At 36.1% G+C, this 20,310-nt stretch overlaps 6 protein-coding genes across 6 annotated transcripts; 4 read left to right on the forward strand and 2 right to left on the reverse strand.

Moving 5' to 3' along the window:
* Positions 1–429: 429 nt before the first annotated feature.
* LOC140964046 (uncharacterized) lies at positions 430–3,253 on the forward strand. Its single transcript, XM_073423538.1, has 11 exons — positions 430–1,009; positions 1,087–1,189; positions 1,280–1,293; positions 1,384–1,602; positions 1,694–1,765; positions 1,847–1,936; positions 2,022–2,060; positions 2,165–2,269; positions 2,407–2,575; positions 2,680–2,789; positions 2,895–3,253. The coding sequence occupies exons 1-11, from the start codon at positions 647–649 to the stop codon at positions 2,979–2,981; spliced, it is 1,371 nt and encodes a 456-aa protein (XP_073279639.1). The 5' UTR covers positions 430–646; the 3' UTR covers positions 2,982–3,253.
* Positions 3,254–5,090: 1,837 nt separating this feature from the next.
* LOC140964380 (receptor protein kinase TMK1-like) lies at positions 5,091–8,875 on the forward strand. The gene is made up of 2 exons (XM_073424094.1): positions 5,091–7,754; positions 8,201–8,875. Exons 1-2 carry the CDS (start codon positions 5,432–5,434, stop codon positions 8,728–8,730), a joined length of 2,853 nt encoding a protein of 950 aa, XP_073280195.1. The 5' UTR covers positions 5,091–5,431; the 3' UTR covers positions 8,731–8,875.
* A 1,388-nt stretch (positions 8,876–10,263) lies between these two features.
* On the reverse strand, positions 10,264–11,529 carry LOC140964591 (potassium channel SKOR-like; the record flags this gene model as incomplete). The annotated part of the gene is made up of 4 exons (XM_073424456.1): positions 10,264–10,539; positions 10,636–10,687; positions 10,964–11,152; positions 11,290–11,529. Coding segments are annotated over 4 exons (579 nt in total), but the record flags the coding sequence as incomplete, so codon positions are not given.
* Positions 11,530–11,916: 387 nt separating this feature from the next.
* Positions 11,917–15,165, forward strand: LOC140964034 (uncharacterized). Its single transcript, XM_073423518.1, has 6 exons — positions 11,917–12,378; positions 12,531–12,572; positions 13,225–13,340; positions 13,644–13,749; positions 13,919–13,972; positions 14,914–15,165. The coding sequence occupies exons 1-6, from the start codon at positions 12,052–12,054 to the stop codon at positions 15,070–15,072; spliced, it is 804 nt and encodes a 267-aa protein (XP_073279619.1). The 5' UTR covers positions 11,917–12,051; the 3' UTR covers positions 15,073–15,165.
* Positions 15,166–15,300: 135 nt separating this feature from the next.
* LOC140964036 (transcription factor bHLH30-like) lies at positions 15,301–16,653 on the reverse strand. Its single transcript, XM_073423519.1, has 2 exons — positions 16,051–16,653; positions 15,301–15,974 (listed from the first exon to the last, which is right to left on the reverse strand). The coding sequence occupies exons 1-2, from the start codon at positions 16,303–16,305 to the stop codon at positions 15,489–15,491; spliced, it is 741 nt and encodes a 246-aa protein (XP_073279620.1). The 5' UTR covers positions 16,306–16,653; the 3' UTR covers positions 15,301–15,488.
* Positions 16,654–18,897: 2,244 nt separating this feature from the next.
* LOC140964592 (probable transcription factor At5g28040) lies at positions 18,898–19,893 on the forward strand. The gene has a single exon (XM_073424457.1). It carries the CDS (start codon positions 18,898–18,900, stop codon positions 19,891–19,893), a length of 996 nt encoding a protein of 331 aa, XP_073280558.1.
* Positions 19,894–20,310: the final 417 nt, after the last annotated feature.

The following is a 20,310-nucleotide window of genomic DNA, read 5'->3' on the forward strand; positions in this document are numbered from 1 at the left end:
TTAGACAAAAACTTGTGTGAGACGGTCTTATGAGTCGTATTTTGTGAGACATATATTTTATTTGGGTCATCCATGAAAAAGAATTACTTTTTATGCTAATAATATTATTTTTTATTGTGAATATCGGTAAGATTAACCCGTCTCACAGATAAAGATTCGTGAGACCGTCTCACAAGAATCCTGCTCTAGAAATTATATATATGTGTGTGCAAAAATTTAAATTAGCTGTGGCCCGCCCTAGTTGTGCAAAAAACCTGGAAGCCGAAATATAAATAGATGAGAAGAAGATGACAACTTTGACTCACGGATCTTCAATCACCTTTGAATTCAAATTATTCACGAACCAAATTCAACTATCTTGCCTGCATATATGGACCACAACACGTGACCCAACCATGTAAGTTCAAATTTATTTTCTTGGATATTTCCGAGCGATTGGATCTCACATCAATCCTTGACAAATTTTCCGAGATTGAATTTATTTGAAATTCATTTATCAAGTATAATCTCAAACTAAGAGCATTCCCATCGGGAGCGGAGCTCCGGGGTGAGCTGTCAACGATGTCCTAAGTATCCGCAATATCCCATTCCTAGAGCTGCAACTTGCACGCAAAAGGGTTCACATGGCCGGCCTTTGTATATATAGATGATAAATGATTGTGAAAAACTTACACTTCAATTATCAGCTAACAGAGAGAGTCTAGATAGAGATGGGAATTTAGTTTCTTTTTCGATTTCTAACTACAAATCAACAATGTCTGAAATATCACCAGCTAGTACTTCTTGGCAGCTTAATTTCAAATCTTTGTTTCATGTTTTGATGGTCATATTGACATGGTCTTGTGTGGTTGGAGGTGATGAAATAGTGAGCACCAATGCAGCTAATCCCAGAGTGCAAGTTGGGAACATTTCAAAAGTGGAAGATGCTGCGTATCTGCGCATATACTATGGCCAAACTTTCAAAGTTATCAAGAACGGACTTGATGGCAGGAGTTACCTCCTCATCCAGGTACAACAATTCACGTTTTGATGGCGAAATTCGACGCTAAAACCGAACATTTTGATGTTATTTATGGTTTTGTGTAGAATAATTCGAGAATGGCTGCTAAAACAAAATATTGCACGCCACGGATAAACTCATTCGTCATTCCATTAGCTAACTTTTCAGTTGATACGCTAAATTTTCCAGGTATGCGATTTGATAATTTAATGGCATATATATCTTCCTTGATTACTAATTGTTTTTCTCTTCTTTTTTTCCCCCCTGCTATATGAGCAGTTTCTTTTTTCGAGGTGAGAATTTGCTATGCTGTTAAAGTAATTTTAAATTTTTTTTTGGGAAATTATTTTAGTTAACTTGGTTTATATTTGACACTGATTTAGCTGCTAGGCTTACTTGGAATTTTGAAGGGAATCACATCAGAATCTGTGGCTTCTGAATGCGTGCTGAAACTATACAACAATGGTCAACTTCAAATGATCAACAAAACTCAGCCTCTATCGCTCAACAAGTTTGTGGCTCACTTCATCAGCAACACCGATCAATCTCAATCTTGCAACTTCGCAACTTTTCTTCCAATGGGTGAGGAAACCCCTTTGCAGGTATGTGTGTGTGTGTGTGTGTTATGACCTTTATTTACATACACCATTTGATCAAGAAACACAGAAAACTTTCACTTAATGAAATGTGCAGCAAGCTGAGTGGATCAAGTACTTGGGAGTCTTTGCGAATTTAGAAACCAGGGCGAATCAAGTCTATGATGTGGTAATATATATGACTTGAATTTAATTTCCTGCAGGACTTGAAGAATATATTTATCATCAAAATCTTTAATTAATTTTACAGATCAAAAGCAATTACATGTGCCTGAGCAAAGCAGCAATGAACAAAAAAGCCTCGTTCAAACCCGTAGTCGCTTGGATGGACTACAACAACGTGAGCTCGTTGAATATATATGTTTTAATTATTTTTCTGTGAATTGGGTGTTATGTTTTATTTAATACTCGTTGTATTGGTGCAGGGCGTGTGGTCTTTTACAAGAGATAAATACAAGCTGAAGGTATATATAAATAATAAAATTGATATATATTGTATACTGTATGCATATTTTCATTTTATACTTATATTTCTAACTTGTTTTATTACTAATCTTCATGCATGCAGTATGTGGAGGATTCAGGAGGGGAGAATGTCGACGATTCGATCAATAAAGTTACATATAACATCTCTGTACCTGACGACTTAGACGTATTCAATGCCATCCTATGTGTCAGTAATTACATCAATGTCCTTGATTCTCATTTATTTTACTCAAATTACATATATTTGGAAATTAAAAATAATGCATATTATTTTGGAAGTTTTTTGAAATGAAAATTTAATTTTCTCTTTAAATCATTGATTAGACTATAGATGTGGTGTTAGATGAAACCAGTACGTCTGAAGCAGTGTCCTACACTGCCTCCACCTTTCTGCAAAATTTGAATGTGGAGGATCAATCTTGCTTCGCTTTCATGGCTTCACAAAGCCTGTGGAGATATGACAAAAGATATTATCAAAATTCCGTCGCGCTCGGTATTACCTACCTTCGACGACATTTTTTAGTATTTAGACGTCTCGATATATATATATGTGATAGTTGTTGATGTTTCGAATTTTCTACGCGCACGACGACGAAGATTGGTATGATGGAGCTATCTCTCAACCTCATCTAGTCTTGGCCGATCTCATTGAAGCTCTGTTTCCAACAGGAAATTACACTGGCACTTATTTCAGAAATATTGCCAAGGTAAGTGTTTCGGATATATGAGTTTTGGGTTAACTTATAAGTAACCTTAACTAGGAGGGAAGTTAATTTTTGAGGTTCATGATAAATTGTAACATTTTTCTGCAGGGAGAAGGAGTTGTCGACGTTGGCCCTGAAATGTGCAACAGAGAGAGCGATGTTGCGATGGAACCTGTGATTATAGATTGCGAATAGAAAAATAACGTTGATTCAAACTCGTGGATTCATCCTTCTTCAAACAACGTCCACCAACTTCTCCAAATGTATCGGTTTCTTAAATATGTGATATGTACATATTTGTAGAGTTTCCGACTATTTATTTTGTTCTTAAATGGTTTTAACCATCAATTATGATTCTTAAGAAAATATGCTTTTAGTCGTCGTAGATTTTTACTTATGATTAAAAGTATGTATAATCAATATATTCTTCAGCAACATAATTAATGAATAGCGTCACAACTTCTTCAAACATCGTGATATTTGTGATATCATTTTTATGTACTTTGTATCAATATTAGCAACCTATAGCTATAAGATAAATAATTTTTTTAGCAATTATTTTTCAATTACTATGAAGAAAAATACTTGAAAATCTCTTCAAATGACAATATCTTAGAACTATGTCATCGTTTAATTTGACGTAATTCAGGAAAGTCGTCTGGTTTATCATTTTTTTGAAGATTTGGAACAATAATTGCGTGCATCATACTATAAGGATGATATATTTTAATCTCATTTGTTGTCTCTCAGGCGTATAGTTTGTTTTATAATATTTTACATCTTGTGGAACGACATACAAAATTAATTATTGAATTTTAAAAATCTCGAGAATAGACAATGAATAACGTAGTTAAGGTATGCATATGAGATATCATTCAAATATATATCAAAGTATTTGTCTTATCCAATAGCTCGTCTAATAATACAATTGTTTAGATTTCACAAAAATTTTATGATAGTCAAAATTAATTTGATGAAATATTATATAATTATATTTGAATTTCACTATTTGGCTAAGTGAATTTATTTGGCGATGAGTTCTCTATGCTATTATACTATATCTTATGAATTAGCTAGTTAGTTACTTTAACCAAAAAAAGGACAAAAACAACCTCCACTTCGAAATATAACAAAATAATATTAGAGAAAATAAAGTGCAACTGACTCAATGTATCAATTTATTAAAAAATGCAAAAAATAGATTTATTGTGTCCACAAAGCTTTAGAATTGTTCTTGTGAAATTATAAATAGAATAAGAATTATGCACACATTGTATCTCATGTATTTCATTTATTTAAATGAGGAATTTTTTCTTTTGAAAAATAATTTTATTTTTTGAAAAATACAGACATTTTATATGACATCCATATGGCTCAAACCATGATTTCAAATATCTATAAATAATGTGTCTGAATTATATCATACACAAATGTGTCCGAGTCGTAATATTAATTTTTTAATGTATTATATTATGGTAGGGAATTTTGAAGACGTCAATGTATAAATTTAAGTAATTAAAAATAAATTTATAAAATTAAAACAATAATTTGCTTAATTGAGTTAAATACACTGTTAACAACTCTATTAAACTAACATAGAAAACGACTTAAATATATAAAACAAACCAAAAAGTAAAATATTAAGCTCACAAATAACCGATTCATCTCCCTTCATCTTCCAATTAGTACATTAATGTTATTGATATTAATATTTTTTTAATGTATAACATTATGATAGAGCTTTTTCATGAATTTTACTACAATATATCAATTTAAGTAATTAAAATTAAATTTAAAAAATAAAATTAAAATAATAATTAACTTGATTGAACTAATTATATTATTTAATAACCATATTAAACTAACATAAAAAAAATATAATGAACATGACAAATTAAAATACAAAAAAAAAAAAAATAACAAACTGACGTATAAAATTCATATATTTATAAGAGTAATAAAATAATAATAATTATATAGATATAATTATTGTCGCTCTACAACATAAATATATCGATTTTCAAAATAACAACATGTCATTGGGACATATGTTCTCTTGACCCTTGAGTCAATGATGACAGTTTCAGCTTAAGTTTATTAATTATTATCTATGCACATGGATTCGATGGCTATGTATGCACTAGCTTTTGGGCAAAATAACAATAAAAATTCATTTTCATACTATGTTCTTAACACAAATTGTTTTCTACTGTTTCCCTCACATTTCTGAACATGGCGAGTAAGGTGACAGTGGGCTATGGCAGAACCCAAGTTGGCATGTGGCCCATTGTGCCACTCCACTCATTATCCAGCCTTTTACCACTGTCATTTCTTGGTTCCAAGCGCATCGTCTTTCTGAAACTTTTCTGGTGTTGTGGGTCCATCGCTCCATGTGCTCCAGCTCCATTCTCAATGTTTATTTCCTTCTATCACGAGTTTTAATTCGCTTTCTTCGCTTGCTTCCTTCCACTAGAAGAATCCAATGCTCGTCTAAAATCTGCCAACTTTTGAAGCCTCCGCAGATTCTGCTTTTGTAGTGACAGAGTCGAGCGTCTGTGTTTTCCAAAAGAAGCCCAGAAAAGGCTCTCTCGTTCCTGTGTCCTTTAGTTTTCTCGAACGGAAAACAAAAGCCTGGATCTTTCAGAATGAAGCGCCTTTCTTGGCTAAAGATTCAAGGCTTTTCGTCAGTTCTATTTCTTGGTTTGCTTTCGTTTTCAGCATTTCTATGTACCGAGTCTCAAACCATTCCAGATGAAGCCTCAGCAATGTTGGCGCTCAAGAAAAGCCTCAACCCGCCCGATACGCTCGGGTGGTCCGATCCGAATTACTGCAAGTGGAAACACGTCGTGTGCTCTGAGAACCGGGTCACCCGGATTCAAATTGGGCACCAGAATCTCCAAGGTACACTACCTCCGGAGCTTTCTTCTCTAACTCATCTCGAACGCCTGGAGGTCCAGTGGAATAACATTTCTGGTCCTTTACCAAGCTTAAAAGGTTTGAGTTTACTGCAAGTCTTGATGCTTAGTAACAACCAGTTCAGTTTCATGCCTACGGAATTTTTCTCTGGCATGTCTTCTTTGCAGTCTGTTGAGATTGATGGCAATCCTTTTCTTGCTTGGGAAATCCCACAGACTCTTAGAAATGCCTCAACTCTTCAGAATTTCTCGGCTAATTCTGCTAATATTACTGGAAGGATTCCAGATTTTCTTGGCCCGGATGTGTTTCCGGGCTTGACAAACTTACATTTGGCTCTCAATAATTTGGAGGGTGAACTGCCGGTGGGTTTTAGTGGGTCCCAGATCGAGTCTTTGTGGGTAAATGGGCAGAAACTCAGTGGACAAATCGACGTTGTACAGAACATGACATTCTTGAAGGAGCTTTGGTTGCATTCTAATGTATTTTCCGGCCCCCTGCCTGATTTTTCGGGTTTGAAGAATCTGGAAACGTTGAGCTTGAGGGACAATTTGTTCACGGGGCCAGTTCCAATATCTTTGTTGAATCTCGAGTCATTAAAGGTTGTTAATTTGACAAATAACTTTCTGCAAGGGCCAACTCCACACTTTAACGAGTCTGTTTCTGTTGATATGTCGAATGATACTAATAGTTTTTGCTTACCAAAGCCCGGTGATTGTGATCCTAGAGTTGATTTGTTGCTCTCTATAGTGAAATCCATGGGTTACCCTGGAAAGTTTTCTGAGAATTGGAAAGGAAATAATCCATGCGCTGATTGGTTGGGTATCACTTGTAAGAAAGGGAACATCACCGTCATAAATTTTGAGAATATGGGGCTTACAGGTACCATTTCTCCAGATTATGCCGCGCTTAAATCGCTGCAGAGATTGGTTCTTGCTAAAAATAATCTTACTGGCGGTATCCCGGATCAGCTTGCCACTCTAACTGGGCTTATGGAATTTGACGTGTCTAATAATGAGCTTTCAGGCAAAATACCAGGTTTCAGAAGTAACGTGATTGTTAAAACTGATGGAAATCCAGATATCGGGAAGGATGAGAGAGATTTGAATTTAAATGGCTCAAGTTCCCCTGGTTCAGCTGGCTCATCAAATTCTGGATCTGACCGTGGGGGTAATTTGGAAAAGGGTCATGAGAGATCTCGAAATTGGATTGGAGTAGTTGTGTTTTCAGTGATTGGGGGAGTCTTTGTCATTTGTTTGGTTAGGTTAGCCACTTTCTGTCTGTACAAGAACAAACAGAAGCGATTCAGCAGAGTGCAAAGTCCAAATGCTACGGTGATACATCCTTGCCATTCAGGTTTGGATAACGAGAGTGTGAAGATCACAGTTGCTGGATCAAGTGTTGGTGACGGTGATAGTGAAATTCATACAGTTTCTGCCAGTGAAACGAGTGAGGTTCAAATGGTTGAAGCAGGAAACATGGTAATTTCCATTCAAGTACTGAAAAATGTGACAAACAATTTCAGTTCTGATAATATATTGGGTCAAGGAGGATTCGGAACAGTCTACAAAGGAGAACTACACGACGGGACAAAGATTGCAGTGAAAAGAATGGAGCATGGAGCGATCACTGGAAAAGGGTCTGCTGAGTTTAAGTCCGAAATTTCTGTTTTGTCTAAGGTTCGACACCGGCATCTTGTTGCCCTTCTTGGATACTGTCTTGATGGAAATGAAAAGCTTCTTGTTTATGAATACATGCCACAAGGCACACTAAGTGGGCATCTCTTCAACTGGGTTTGTGAAGGGTTGCAACCATTGGATTGGACGAGGAGATTGATTATTGCCTTAGATGTTGCTAGAGGTGTCGAATACCTCCATGGATTAGCCCATCAAAGCTTCATACACAGGGATCTGAAGCCTTCTAACATATTACTCGGGGATGATATGAGAGCTAAAGTTGCAGACTTTGGGCTTGTGCGTCTTGCTCCGGAAGGGAAGGCTTCCATTGAAACAAGAGTAGCTGGAACTTTCGGATACCTGGCACCAGAATATGCAGGTAAACTTGTTCCCCGTTTTATCCATGAAATTTCTAGCTTTGCAAAAATGTCGTCAGAATGTCTGACATGTGGACGATCGGAGATATTTTGAATCGACCTTGCATATTACTCAGTGATACATTGCATAAATCTCTAGATTTTAGTATTACCTTTGCCAGAATGTTTTCAAGAAGCTTAATCCCAATGAAATTGACCTAACACGAACTCAAGCACTCAACGCTTGCTCTCTGGCATTGTGAGTTGCAAACCAATCTTACTGTATATATCTTGTTTTTCTGTTGCATATCATTATTCTTACAATACAGGGTACTTTTTATCCCTCCCTACCAGATAATGAAATCCATCCCCCCTTCCTGTCTTATTCAAGAACTTAATTTGTAGCCATTTTTTCAAATATTCAAGCACAAGCCAAATGATTTCCTCTTGATATTTTCACATGTAACAGTGACGGGTAGGGTGACAACCAAAGTGGATGTATATAGTTTTGGTGTGATCTTGATGGAACTTATCTCGGGAAGGAAGGCACTAGACGAAAGCCAACCTGAAGAGAGCATGCACCTCGTAACATGGTTCCGCAGAATGCAACTCAACAAGGATATATTTCGTAAAGCCGTTGACCCCACAATCGACCTCACAGAGGAAACTCTAGCAAGCATCAGCACTGTCGCTGAGCTAGCCGGCCACTGCTGCGCAAGAGAGCCGTACCAGAGACCTGACATGGGCCATGCTGTAAATGTTCTTTCTCCTCTGGTTGAACTCTGGAAACCGTCGGATCAAAGCTCTGAAGATATACATGGGATCGACCTTGATATGTCACTTCCACAAGCACTTAAGATATGGCAGGCATTTGAGGGTAGAAGCCATATGGACTCCTCTTCTTCGTCCCATCTTCAGAGCTTGGATAACACGCAGACAAGCATACCTACGAGGCCATATGGATTTGCCGAGTCGTTCACATCTGCTGATGGCAGGTGAAAATTATAAAAACAAGGTTGGCTGGCTTTATCTCTGTTCTTTCTTGTGCAGTTCTTTGATGTAATTTAATTCTTGCCGACTCTCTGTGCCTTCATTCTTTTTGGTGCTCTAACTAATCGATCATGGAGTCTGGACTTTCTTTCAACTACTAGATGCAGATCAATGCTTGCAAAGGTTTCTTAAATCTTGATTAAATATGTGATATTAGTAGCTGCCATGAATGTACACGGTGATGTTGATCGGTTTCCAAATCTCGATTATGTGATATTAGTGTCAAATATATAAAGTAGCGTAGAAATAAATGCTAAAAAACCCCGAAAAACAAATTTAGGCTACAATACAGTAAAGACGTGTCTGTGTTGAGAATCAATTTATGATATTTCAATGGAGTCAATAATTTTGGAAATTTATAATTTTCAACAATGTGGCTAAGATCGTGCTAGTTAACAAGAGATTAATTTTGAAATTTTATAATAATCTTTTTTGAAATTTGAAGCTACGAAATTATTTGGTGTCACTAAATAGAAAAAAAAACATAAAAAATGGGTTTTAAAACTGTATAGGATTAAATCCCCCTATTTTCAAAGTAGTGTAAGCTGGATACCACAAAAGTCCTGCCTTTATACAAGACGGGAGTATTTGTCTGATGCTCTGTGAATTTGATTATCATTTAATTACCAAACAATCAAGTTTATTAAAACGAGTAAACAAAATTTATTTTTAATCCTACGGAAATTTCAACATGTCTTCTCTTTAAGTAGAAAATCCCAAAAATTACAACGATACAACAACATTTATATAATTAAAAATAAAGTCTAATACATCAAACCGAACTTCAATCACATGCAGAGCTAGTCAGGCTCGTTCACACCAAATAAAATCTAACACTCAAGTATACAAACATATAAATACACCATGTTCTCGGCAAATGACTCATTACATAATATAAATATCTAGAGAAAATATCTGGAGACTCCAAACTCAATGCAATTCAATTCACTGTGCTCAACTAGGAGATACTCTGCTAATTGTATCAAAACCACATGTATAACCTAATGTTGAATCACAAAATATACAACAGCAGGCCTGAAAGACTGGGTCAAACTCATGTACGAATATCAAACAAATTACAACACATATAAATAATATGTAATGTAATCAAAGCAATGCATTGCACTGGATCCAACAAATCAATATAAACAATTGTGGCCACATGTGCCTAGGATGTGACGTGTCAAATATGCCTTCGGCCCCGCACATATGAGTTAGGGGTGTCGGTATGTAGAACTGCTCGGTCCTTCCACTAGTCATCAGAGGTGTGACGCTAACACACACTCGGTTATGATGTCTAAATAACTCATCCAAGAGTAAACAGAAATCTCGGAAACAACGCAGTCGTGACTCGATATAAATGCGTGCTCAACTATGCATATAATCCACATCTTTTGCCAATATGTTTAAAAACCATGTTTTATTTTATGAAATGAAGAATAATCTTAAAATGCATTTCAATAACATAAAGAACACATAATTACATGATTCATAGAATCAGTCAATTCACATCATTAAATTATATCTTTGAGACGAAGTTATATGAAGTGGGGTTCGATGATCATATTCTTTAGTGTCCGGGTCTATGCCGTATGATAACACCCTGCTGAGCAAATCTGAATCACCTCTTGCAACCATAGAGCACAAGCAACTACCAGCATTAACTACTGCAATAACGCCCCTTCTCTGGAAAGCAAAGAAGCAACTCTGTCATGCCCGTTCTTGAAGGCTTCAAGTATTGGTGTACTTCAAAATTATCTATTCAGAAACAAACAAAAAATTAGTGTCTGCAGTATTCTGAGTACGAGTTTTACAAATATAATGCATCTGAAAAGTATCATTTCTGTAGTTTACCTGCAGAATTGATGTCCACACCTTCTTGCATGATGAATCTCTCAAGGAAAGCCTTATAAATTTTTTCAGCATTCGATAATGATCCGGAAAGAGATAAAGAACACAATTCAAAATCATACCAATGAGAAACAGGAAACAAGTTATTCTAAACATATTGTTTTTCTTTCAGCAATGAAAATCTTTATGTTCATTAACTATTGGAGTATATGAGAGTTTAATCTGCCTTGTGACAAAAGAATTTGCTGTTGACTAAGCGTTATACATCTGCGAACTAAATCGAGTAATTTACTCTAGAGAATAAATAAATCACAACAAATAATTTCCTTACCAAGGCTGATCTTCCATCATAATCTCTCTTGTTGGTATCAGCTCCAGCTCGTATCAGACTTTGTAGTTGATTCAGATCACCGAAATAAGCTGCACCATTGACTCTCCAAGCTAGCTCAGCCTCATGTTTTCCAACATGGAGTGTAATATCGGACTCCAGTTGCTTCACGCGAAGATTTGATTCTTTAAGCTGCATTAAAAAGAAATATCTTGTTGGACATTTTGGCTAAGTTCAAGCTTCTAAAGATATTTCTTCCCACGACATAAATGACAACAAAATGGAGAAAACATGTGTTGCTAGTGGGCAAGTGGACCAAGTTTAACTACCTCCAGCAAGTTCGTTAATATTTTTCGGCCATCATGAAAATATATCTCAAGAACACTCGAAAAAGATTGTTTATCAATACGCAAGAGTCTACACAGCTCACAAACTCGAACGGTATATGGCTGGGGGATGTTGCAAAGAATGGGAATCTCTCCGAACAAGCTGTCGGGCTTCAGAAGAGAGACTGAATCTTCTAACCCATCTGCTCCGATGCCAACTTCTACAGAGGAAATTTGGTATAGGGAAAAATTGGGAGGATTTCAAGAAATGTACCTGAACACCATCACAAACACAATATAGTTAGTTGATCAACAACATTTCCCTGTCTCATTATCACTTCAATACACGTGACTAAATTTATCAATATCAAAGTTACTCTTATTTTATTTAAATTGTTATTAAAAATATATATTATTGTAAATTTATAGACATACAAATCTATTTGAATCTTATACAAGTCTTGTCCAAATTCAAATTATATGTCATATATCATTTAAATAGAGTAAGTCTCCTTGTAAAACACTATATAAACGATGAAAAATGATATTTTTTCGAGAATCAAAAAATAATATTGTTTACCTTCATTGATATTTTTGATATAAAACCTACTATTTTTTACTGCTTCAAGAGCACCACGAGAGATTCTCGAATTTGAGGGGAAAAAGAAAAAAAGAAAGCCATCCGTGCATCATCCTCCGAATAGAAACGCTTCTCTTTTCCACCTCCCTGCACCGGCGTCAGCGATTCCAAGCATCACCACTCCTATGCAGGTGGCGCAATTCTATTCCTCCCTGTTGTTACCTCGTTTAAATCCCAACAATTTCCGCCACGACATTCATCTCCACCACCTCACTTCATCCTCCGCAATCATATTTTCAGTGCGCATATTTTCGATTAACAGACAAATGACCACCACTAGTCGTGCTGCTACTACTTATTCCTCCTCTAAACCTACCAATAACCCTGTTGGAGGTGCATTCACCACCCTTAAAGAGAGAGTCACATTCGAGAAAGAAATCAAGAAAAGCAAATTCATTGCCATTGCCGGGCCAGTTTCCGATGAACGATCCTCTTTCTCTTTTCTGTCCGAGGTAACTTCCCTTGTCTCTGGGTTTGGAACCTTCCCCCTTTTATGAGTAGGAGTGTAGGACGCTTAAATTTGATCTGTGGTGTTTGATACGTCTCCTGAAACTTGCTTAATCATTCTTCCCACGTTTCTCTTTGATGGGATATTTCTGTGTAGGTTCGCGATCCACGTGCTACTCATAATTGTTGGGCTTACCAGGTATTTAATTTCTTTGTATCTATATACATGGATAATAATTTCCAACACCTTTTGTGTAATTAGTGTAGTTGTGGAGCTTTTGCTTGTTAAAGGCCTTCAGTGCAACCCCAATGTGAATTATTCAAATAGTCTAATCTAGATTCAAATAAAGGAGGAAAGATCAAGACTTGAGACAGAGTTTGGTCATGAGTAATGAGTAGTGCGGAATGTGGTGGTTCACTCTTGGCACAGTTAGCTCACTCCTTTAATTTGATCGTCCTACTTTGCATCGGAATAAATTTTATGACTGGTTTCGCATCTTTTAGTGAATGCAATGGAAGATATATATTCTCATCAAAATGCAGAGATTTAATTGCAACACGAGAATTCTTCTTTGATTAATCATATTTTCATGCCTAGTTGTTCTCTCTCAATTTTTTTGTTTTTGGGTTTACAATTCCATTTTGCTAGATAATTGCTAGATAGCTTATACTTATCATCATTTTTATTTTCATGTACTTAAAATTTGTTAACTTGTTTGTGGAAAGCATAAAGTCTACTGAATCATTACGTGAAGGATAGATAATACGTTTGTTGGGGATATTAGCTGACGACTAACGTTTATTGTTATATTTCTTTTCTCGATTGACAATTCTTATGGTCTTAATTCTAGATTGGAGATCAATTTCGGAGTAATGACGATGGTGAACCATCTGGTACTGCTGGAAAGCCAATACAGTCCGCAATTGCCTCTTCAGGGATAGATAGAATTATGGTTGTTGTCATCAGGTATGAAATTATATTTTGCTCTGTCATTTTCTTTTCTATTTGAGTTCCATTTTTTAAAAGATGTCCTGGAACTGCTTTTGCATGTTTTGCCTGGCATTTAGACCCTATTTAAACTTCTTCTTGTTTTTTTTAAATATATATAAACAGCTGGCACTTCTACTTTGTCAGTTATTGGTTCCATAAAATCCTCTGGGATATAGGAGGAAGTCTGTCATATTGAATTTTTTATAAAAAAATTGATTATTGTTCTGATGGAGTATCTGCTGATTCTTGATTCAGATCATTTTCTCTCTGTACATTTAGGTATTTTGGAGGAATCAAACTAGGAACTGGAGGACTAGTTAGAGCTTATGGAGGGGTTGCTTCAGAATGCTTGAGAAATGCCCCAACTTGTGCAGTAAAATGCAAAGTATTTAACTATCCCTTTTTACTTTTGCACCTTAAATTTTCTGAAAAGTTATTGATGTTAGTATAATTTGCACATATCCATGCTTGTGGTTCAGTTTTTCAAGGATTCTTAAGAGGGTTGCATGTGTATGCAAAATCAAACTTCTTTTTCTTTTTTTATCTTTCTGTAGGTTCCAATGGGATTGGAGGTTTCGTTTGATCTTTTGGGAGTTCTGTACCATCAAGTAAGACCTGATCCATTGACTACTTTTTATAACTTGTTTTGCATTGTTTAGTTTTATTTTCCATCCATGTAAATCAAATCAAACATTAGCATCTCATTTCTACTCTTTTTCCTCCAAAACATATTTTCATCTTATTTTCACATTATGCAACATAATTTTAATTTGTAATTTAGCTTTTTCATCATGCCAAGAATGTTATATTAGATTCTAACTTAACTCTCCATGGTGTAAAAGTTTTAAAGAGACCCACTATTAAAATAACTGTGTTTATGATGTGGTATTACTTATTCATTAAATTCTTCAATGAGATTACATTTACATTAAAAGTATCTATTTTAGGAAAACAACACCTAACATATATCCATTATATAATACAATATCTCGAAGCATACTTTTGAAAATAATGTTCAGATATGTTGGATATGAAACCCAACCTTATCACAAGGAGATTTTGTAGTTTTGCAATAGTTAAAAAGGAAATGAAAGCACTAACTTCGCTCGAATAGCTGAGGCATGGACAAGAAGAAAATGTCATCTTTTACTGAGTAGATTTTCAATTTTTTTCATTTGTCCAGTTTTCTGATACTTTTGAACTTCTATGCGCTTACCTCTCCGTGAATGACTTTTTAAAATCTTCTTTAATTTGACTTGGCGATGCATGAGTGTGATATATGCCATCTAATTTGTGTTCTTCCAAGAAAACAGCAATTTTCTTGTTTTTGTGGGAGAATCCGCAACAGTGCCCATCATCCCTTGCTTTGAATTTGACTATTGATTACCTTTTTTGAATAAGAGCTTGATTCAAAATCTTTTAATTTTTCAAAAACCAACCTTCCATTAAGTTGTCATGTGCCTGCGCCTGCATTTTTATGATTCCCTGCAAAAGTTAGCCTTTAGATTTATCGACGACCTTATGAACATTCCGCTCCCTTCCCTTGCAGCTTCAGTTATTTCAAGTTGAGGACATCACGCAGGATTACGATACTGGAAAAGATAACATTACGATGGTAACTTTCAAGGTGGATTTTGACCGTGTACACAGTTTGGAAGAAGCTATAAAGTCCAGTTGTAGCCGTGACATTGTGTTCTACAAGAATTGAAATTTGAATCATACATGGCATACTAACATTTATATGGTACAGACAAAAGCTAATGCTATTTGTATTGTATATTGAGAAAGTAATACTTTTATTTTATTAAAAAAGTTCAGAGTCCATATGACATAAGATGATTGCTATTTGCAAATGATGTATCAAAATAGCACATTTATTCTCTCTCTGAACACGCAACAAAATTATATAATTAATAATAATATAAAATCCTACAAGTTTTAAAATTTTCCTATATACCAATACAGCCAAAGCATACTGTATAGATCACCAGCATTTATATTCTCGAATCTTCTTCTCTCACTGTTTTTTTAATTCTATCACGACTATTACAATATTGCAGTCATGAAAATAACTAATCATTCAAATGCATGATCAATATCCATCCGCAAGAAGGAAAGAGATCATCAGAAGTGATAGAAACGAGGTCTTTTATTCCCCGGCAGTATCTGATCCGAACCCGCCAACAAAGTGGACTTCTCAACCACCATTTTCAGCACTTGTCTTAATTTTCGCAAGCCTAAATCCCTTTCACTTCCGACATTTGATGAAACCAATTCCACCCACAAAATACTTTTGGTTCTACCTCCAATAGTGCACATTTCTGCTCGCATTACCTTCGCTTTGACCGAGTTCAGGGCCTGGATCAAGTCAAGTACCATCTCGGGCCTGTCTTCGCAGCATAATGTTGCCTTTATCAAGCCCGAGGCATCCTCGCAGGAACATACTTTGAGCTCGTCTGTTTCAGTGGGGAACATGGCGAAATCTAAGGTTGTTTTGTGTTTGGACTTAACGTCGTCGTTTGTGCGATCCATGGCCGTTAATTCTGCGGTTGCTTGTCTCAACTCCTTCACGCGACGGACTGCTTCTCCAAGCAAAGAAGCCTTGTCTGTCTACAATAAAAAGATTAAAGATGCATAGATACAATGCAGGCTTAATTTTATTTCATGAACTGAGAATTCATATCACCTTGTGAACATTTGGAAGAATGGCTTTGAGGGTGGCGATGTGGCCATTGATCCGCTTTCTTCTTCTTCTTTCAGCTTCCTTGTGGCTATTGCTTGCTGCAACTGCTTTCGCCTCGGCCATGGATTTTGGGCTAAGATTTTCATTCAGGTGATTGCCTTCTGTTAATGGTGTCGAAATACACAATGGTCTTTGAAGAATGTCGTAGGAATCCGAACAGTTTCCCAGTTCATAAAGACTTGGACTAACAGAAAACATCTCTACCCTTACAGGTTCAAGAAAATAGAATAAAACACGTACATTCACACACACTAACAAGAAACTAGCACCAATCACAAAGAGGAAGAGATCATCGAGGGACTTGTGTGTGTGCAAATTGCAATATATGCCGAATCTTGGGTTTTAAGAATATTTATATGGGCATTTAATGGATCAATAACTTAAAGGAATATGAAATACGTGGGTGAAGTTAAGGAGGATCGATTTGCTGATATGTTTGCATTATTTCTTAATTCTGAGCTTCTTGGGATTGTGTGTGACCAGCAAAATCAATTCACAGACGAGGAATCACTCAGATAAAGTCTTTCCTTTTATTTAACCATTTGCATACTGGGCTGCATGCCCTTTTATAGTACTGGCATGTATCCCTTGTTTATTTTCTAATACTGGTAGGACCTTTTTTAATAAAGCTGATGTATACATACACACACACACACACACATATATATACCAAATGTCATCTTGCATGTAAGGGAAGAAATTCTACGAATCTTGGTGTACATAATCAGGACTGTTGGTTATTGTTGATGATATGGGTTTTTAGAATATGTTAAAAATATTTATCTAAAGTTCTGATTTAACTTTTTATCACTGCTAACTAGAATCATACGTAACATTTTGATTTCACCCTTTTATTTCATAGAGTCGATTACCTTGTTAAATTTTTAGAAAACCTTAGCTTTTAAACTGAACAAGAAGCAATTAAATCAAAGGATAAAGAACAGAATCTATGTCTGTTTGACAAGAAAGAAGGAAAGCTTTTGGCAGTTGAATTTTAGTGGAGAAATTCAAAAGCGCAATCATTTTCCGGCTGGTGGACAAGACACCGTAATTTGTTTTAATAACAAGCACGGTTTGTTTTTCGGTTGTTTCTTCAGGATTCAGTATAGATTGAATCAGATAAACAATAGTTACATGCAATTAGATTTTTTATGCTAGCCTAGCTAGATGTTCAAGCTTGCTCGATTCGACGGTCGTCGCTTGGTTAACCCCTACGTGCCAATTGTCACAATCCTGTGTGTAGGCTCGTTAAAGGAGCATGCAATCCTGAAAAATTAGCGTCGCAGCGACTGTCTCACCTCATTTGGTTCAACACAAAACGGACCCCAGGCCTCATTCGTGCATCGAAAGTAACATATAACATACATAATCATTATTGTAAAAGTGTATTACTCTGCCTTGAAATTTGCATGCAGAAACAAGCCAAGGTCCCATGCCAAGAATGTTATTTAGATGAATATACACAGGGCGTTCCATGTTCTTTTGTTTGACGGAAAAATTCGAGTGTGTCGCATCCATCCGCCGGAAAATGATTGCGCCTTTTGAATTTCTCCACTAAAATTCTACTGCCAAAAGCTTCAACTCCTTGTATTCAAACACACACAGATTCCATTCTCTCACCTTTATTGTCCCCTCCTTCAGTTTGGGTTCCACTCTCCAGTATTCGTCAGGCTCTTTTAAATAAATTAAAATTAAAATTGTATATGATTATATATAGTGTTTACACTTTCAGCCATGACTACATGGAACATGATCGAGCTTTCATTTTTTTGTGTTTTCCATGCAATATTTACACGTTTTTTCATTTTTTGTTATGTTAGCATGCAGTTCACGTATTCTTGATCAACTAATGTGCACTTATTTTTCTCCAATTTCAGTCATTTCTCATTGACATGTTTACTTGACGTCGTAAAATGATGACATGATATCGAAAATTGCTAACATATCTCTATATATTGTTGACGTAAAATGAAAGAAACCTAAATTTGAAAACAAAATCAAATTTGATGACTAAATTGATGAAAAACAACAAAGTTACAAGGTTACAAATATGATCATCCCATCGATGCACCATATGAAAGTTTCATTTAACTAGTCATTGCTATCTTGCAGAGTTATAGGAGATAATATATTTTCCTTTAATTGTGTACATGGTGATCATGGTGCTGGTGCATCTGAGAGATTCCTCGTCTGTCAATTGATCATTTGGTTGATTTGTCGTCCACAATCCCAAGAAGCTCAGAACGAATATAGTTTTCATGAAACATATCTGCAAATGTAATAAAGAAAACATATGTAAAAATTAATTAATGCTCCTTAATTTCATCTCATTTGTCTCATATTCCTTAGAGTTGTTGATAAATGTCCGTATATTTTCCCCTTGGTTGGTAAAAAGAAACATTTTTCTCCTCTTCATATACATATAATTGAATTTATGGCCATTATGTTTGATCTTACTATCGTAACACTATACGAGCATTTTTTTATATGACGTTTACATATTGAATGCATAATTTTATGTCAATATCACATATGATTTGTCAAAAATAATTTATTTGATTATCGTGATTTGCAGTTAGTGTGTTATTCTGAAAGGTTATTTTATGTATACCAAATAGTAACGATTTGATTGTCTTTTAAAAAAAAAATATTAAACAAATTTGACGATTCTCAACTTATTAGTTTAAAAAACTAATGCCATTTTCCAGACCACAAATTTACATGAATTACCTTAATTAAACAACAAAAAAGCAGTGGGCTAGCTTAGCTCGGATTTGGGGAACCCTAGCCATGGACTCCACCACGATCCATTCCTCCGCTTCGAAACTTCCCATCAAACGCAAAACCCCACTCGACCCTAATCCAACGCTACTCCACCCCAATGAAAGCAGGGTGACGCCGTTCAAATTCCACCGCATTTGGACCGAACCGGATGAGATCCGGTTCTTGCAGGGCCTCGTAGACTGCTCCTCTCACAACTTAGCCTTTCCCAGAGACCTTGAGATCTTTTACTCCCGCTTCTCCAACACCATGTCGCAGCCTTACACCAAGTCCCAGCTTTCCGAGAAGCTCCGCCGGCTACGGAAGAAGTTTCGGGTCATCTCCACCAGGCTGTCTAAAGGTCTCCACCAATCGCAGTTGTCTCTCCACGATCGGTCTCTTTACGACTTGTCCAAGCAGTTATGGCATCCGGATTTTGCCTCCATTTCACCCTTCAAGGGATCAAGGGATTTGGGCTTCAATGATAGTGGCAGTAATAAGAATGACGACGGGATGGTTAAAAAATCCAATCTTGTCGGCGTTAAAGTCGACTTTTCACCTAATTTACCCGTCATTTCTCCCAGTGTCAATGATCAAGAGTTTGATTATAATCTGGAATTGGAGAGTTTCGATGATGAGAATGTGGATGAAGACAAACGTGGGGATGCTTTTCTTGGTAGTGAAAATGGCGAGGAGGTTAAATTAAGTGAGGTGAATGTGAAGTTTGAAGGGGAAGATGGGGTAATGGACAATAATGAGATTCACAGGCGCAACGTCGAGCTCGGGCATGTGAACTTTGGCCGTGAGGATACATTAGGTGAAGTGGTGGTGAAGGTGGTGCTGAATGTGTTTGATGAGTGTTGCAATGACTTGAGGACGATGTTCCTTGCAGGTGGGAGTGACGAAGTGCGGAATACGAGTTATCAGAGTTTACAATCACGCTGGCAGAAGCAAAGGATTGCTGAATTGGATGTGTTGGGACGCCGATTGAGGTTAGTTCTTGAGCATTCTCTTCAAAAGCAATGAATAAAAGTTTTAAGTTTTGTAGGTGGTTAACTAGTAGAGTAGATAGTTTGCAGTGTTACTTGGACAAATGTACAATTGAGAATGAAATATAAAGAATTTTTTGGTCTCACGTCTATATTTTTTTTCTAGTTTCTCTTTTATGTCGAGTGTCCTGGATTAAAGTTATATATTATCGAATATTTCTTTTCTTCGTTGCTTGTTTGATCTTTTGGCCTTATGGGATTGCATGGGAAGCGCAGTTTGAATATATTTTTGGTTTTGAGGATATATTTTATGTGGTCAACCTGTCTGTCATATGCATGTGTTGCTGTAGATATATAATGGTTTCCAGATCAATTACCAGAAGGCGGGCTTGGTCAATTGAAATGTGGTAGCAAACAAGTTTTGATGAAAACCCGAAAAACAGTTTATTGAATA

Source organism: Primulina huaijiensis, chromosome 18 (assembly GCF_012295235.1).
Source record: "Primulina huaijiensis isolate GDHJ02 chromosome 18, ASM1229523v2, whole genome shotgun sequence".
Classification (NCBI taxonomy): domain Eukaryota; kingdom Viridiplantae; phylum Streptophyta; class Magnoliopsida; order Lamiales; family Gesneriaceae; genus Primulina; species Primulina huaijiensis.

What these genes read in the sequence shown, in the direction of transcription:
- LOC140964046 (XM_073423538.1), top strand. Translation starts at nt 647, where the DNA reads ATGATAAATGATTGTGAAAAACTTACACTTCAATTATCAGCTAACAGA. An exon ending in GGAGTTACCTCCTCATCCAG is followed by an intron (nt 1,010 to 1,086) that starts GTACAACAATTC and finishes GGTTTTGTGTAG; the next exon opens with AATAATTCGAGAATGGCTGC. An exon ending in GAGATAAATACAAGCTGAAG is followed by an intron (nt 2,061 to 2,164) that starts GTATATATAAAT and finishes TCATGCATGCAG; the next exon opens with TATGTGGAGGATTCAGGAGG.
- LOC140964380 (XM_073424094.1), top strand. Translation starts at nt 5,432, where the DNA reads ATGAAGCGCCTTTCTTGGCTAAAGATTCAAGGCTTTTCGTCAGTTCTA. An exon ending in CCTGGCACCAGAATATGCAG is followed by an intron (nt 7,755 to 8,200) that starts GTAAACTTGTTC and finishes CACATGTAACAG; the next exon opens with TGACGGGTAGGGTGACAACC.
- LOC140964034 (XM_073423518.1), top strand. Translation starts at nt 12,052, where the DNA reads ATGCAGGTGGCGCAATTCTATTCCTCCCTGTTGTTACCTCGTTTAAAT. An exon ending in CTTTCTCTTTTCTGTCCGAG is followed by an intron (nt 12,379 to 12,530) that starts GTAACTTCCCTT and finishes ATTTCTGTGTAG; the next exon opens with GTTCGCGATCCACGTGCTAC. An exon ending in ATAATTGTTGGGCTTACCAG is followed by an intron (nt 12,573 to 13,224) that starts GTATTTAATTTC and finishes TCTTAATTCTAG; the next exon opens with ATTGGAGATCAATTTCGGAG.
- LOC140964036 (XM_073423519.1), bottom strand. Translation starts at nt 16,305, where the DNA reads ATGTTTTCTGTTAGTCCAAGTCTTTATGAACTGGGAAACTGTTCGGAT. An exon ending in TTCTTCCAAATGTTCACAAG is followed by an intron (nt 15,975 to 16,050) that starts GTGATATGAATT and finishes TTTTTATTGTAG; the next exon opens with ACAGACAAGGCTTCTTTGCT.
- LOC140964592 (XM_073424457.1), top strand. Translation starts at nt 18,898, where the DNA reads ATGGACTCCACCACGATCCATTCCTCCGCTTCGAAACTTCCCATCAAA.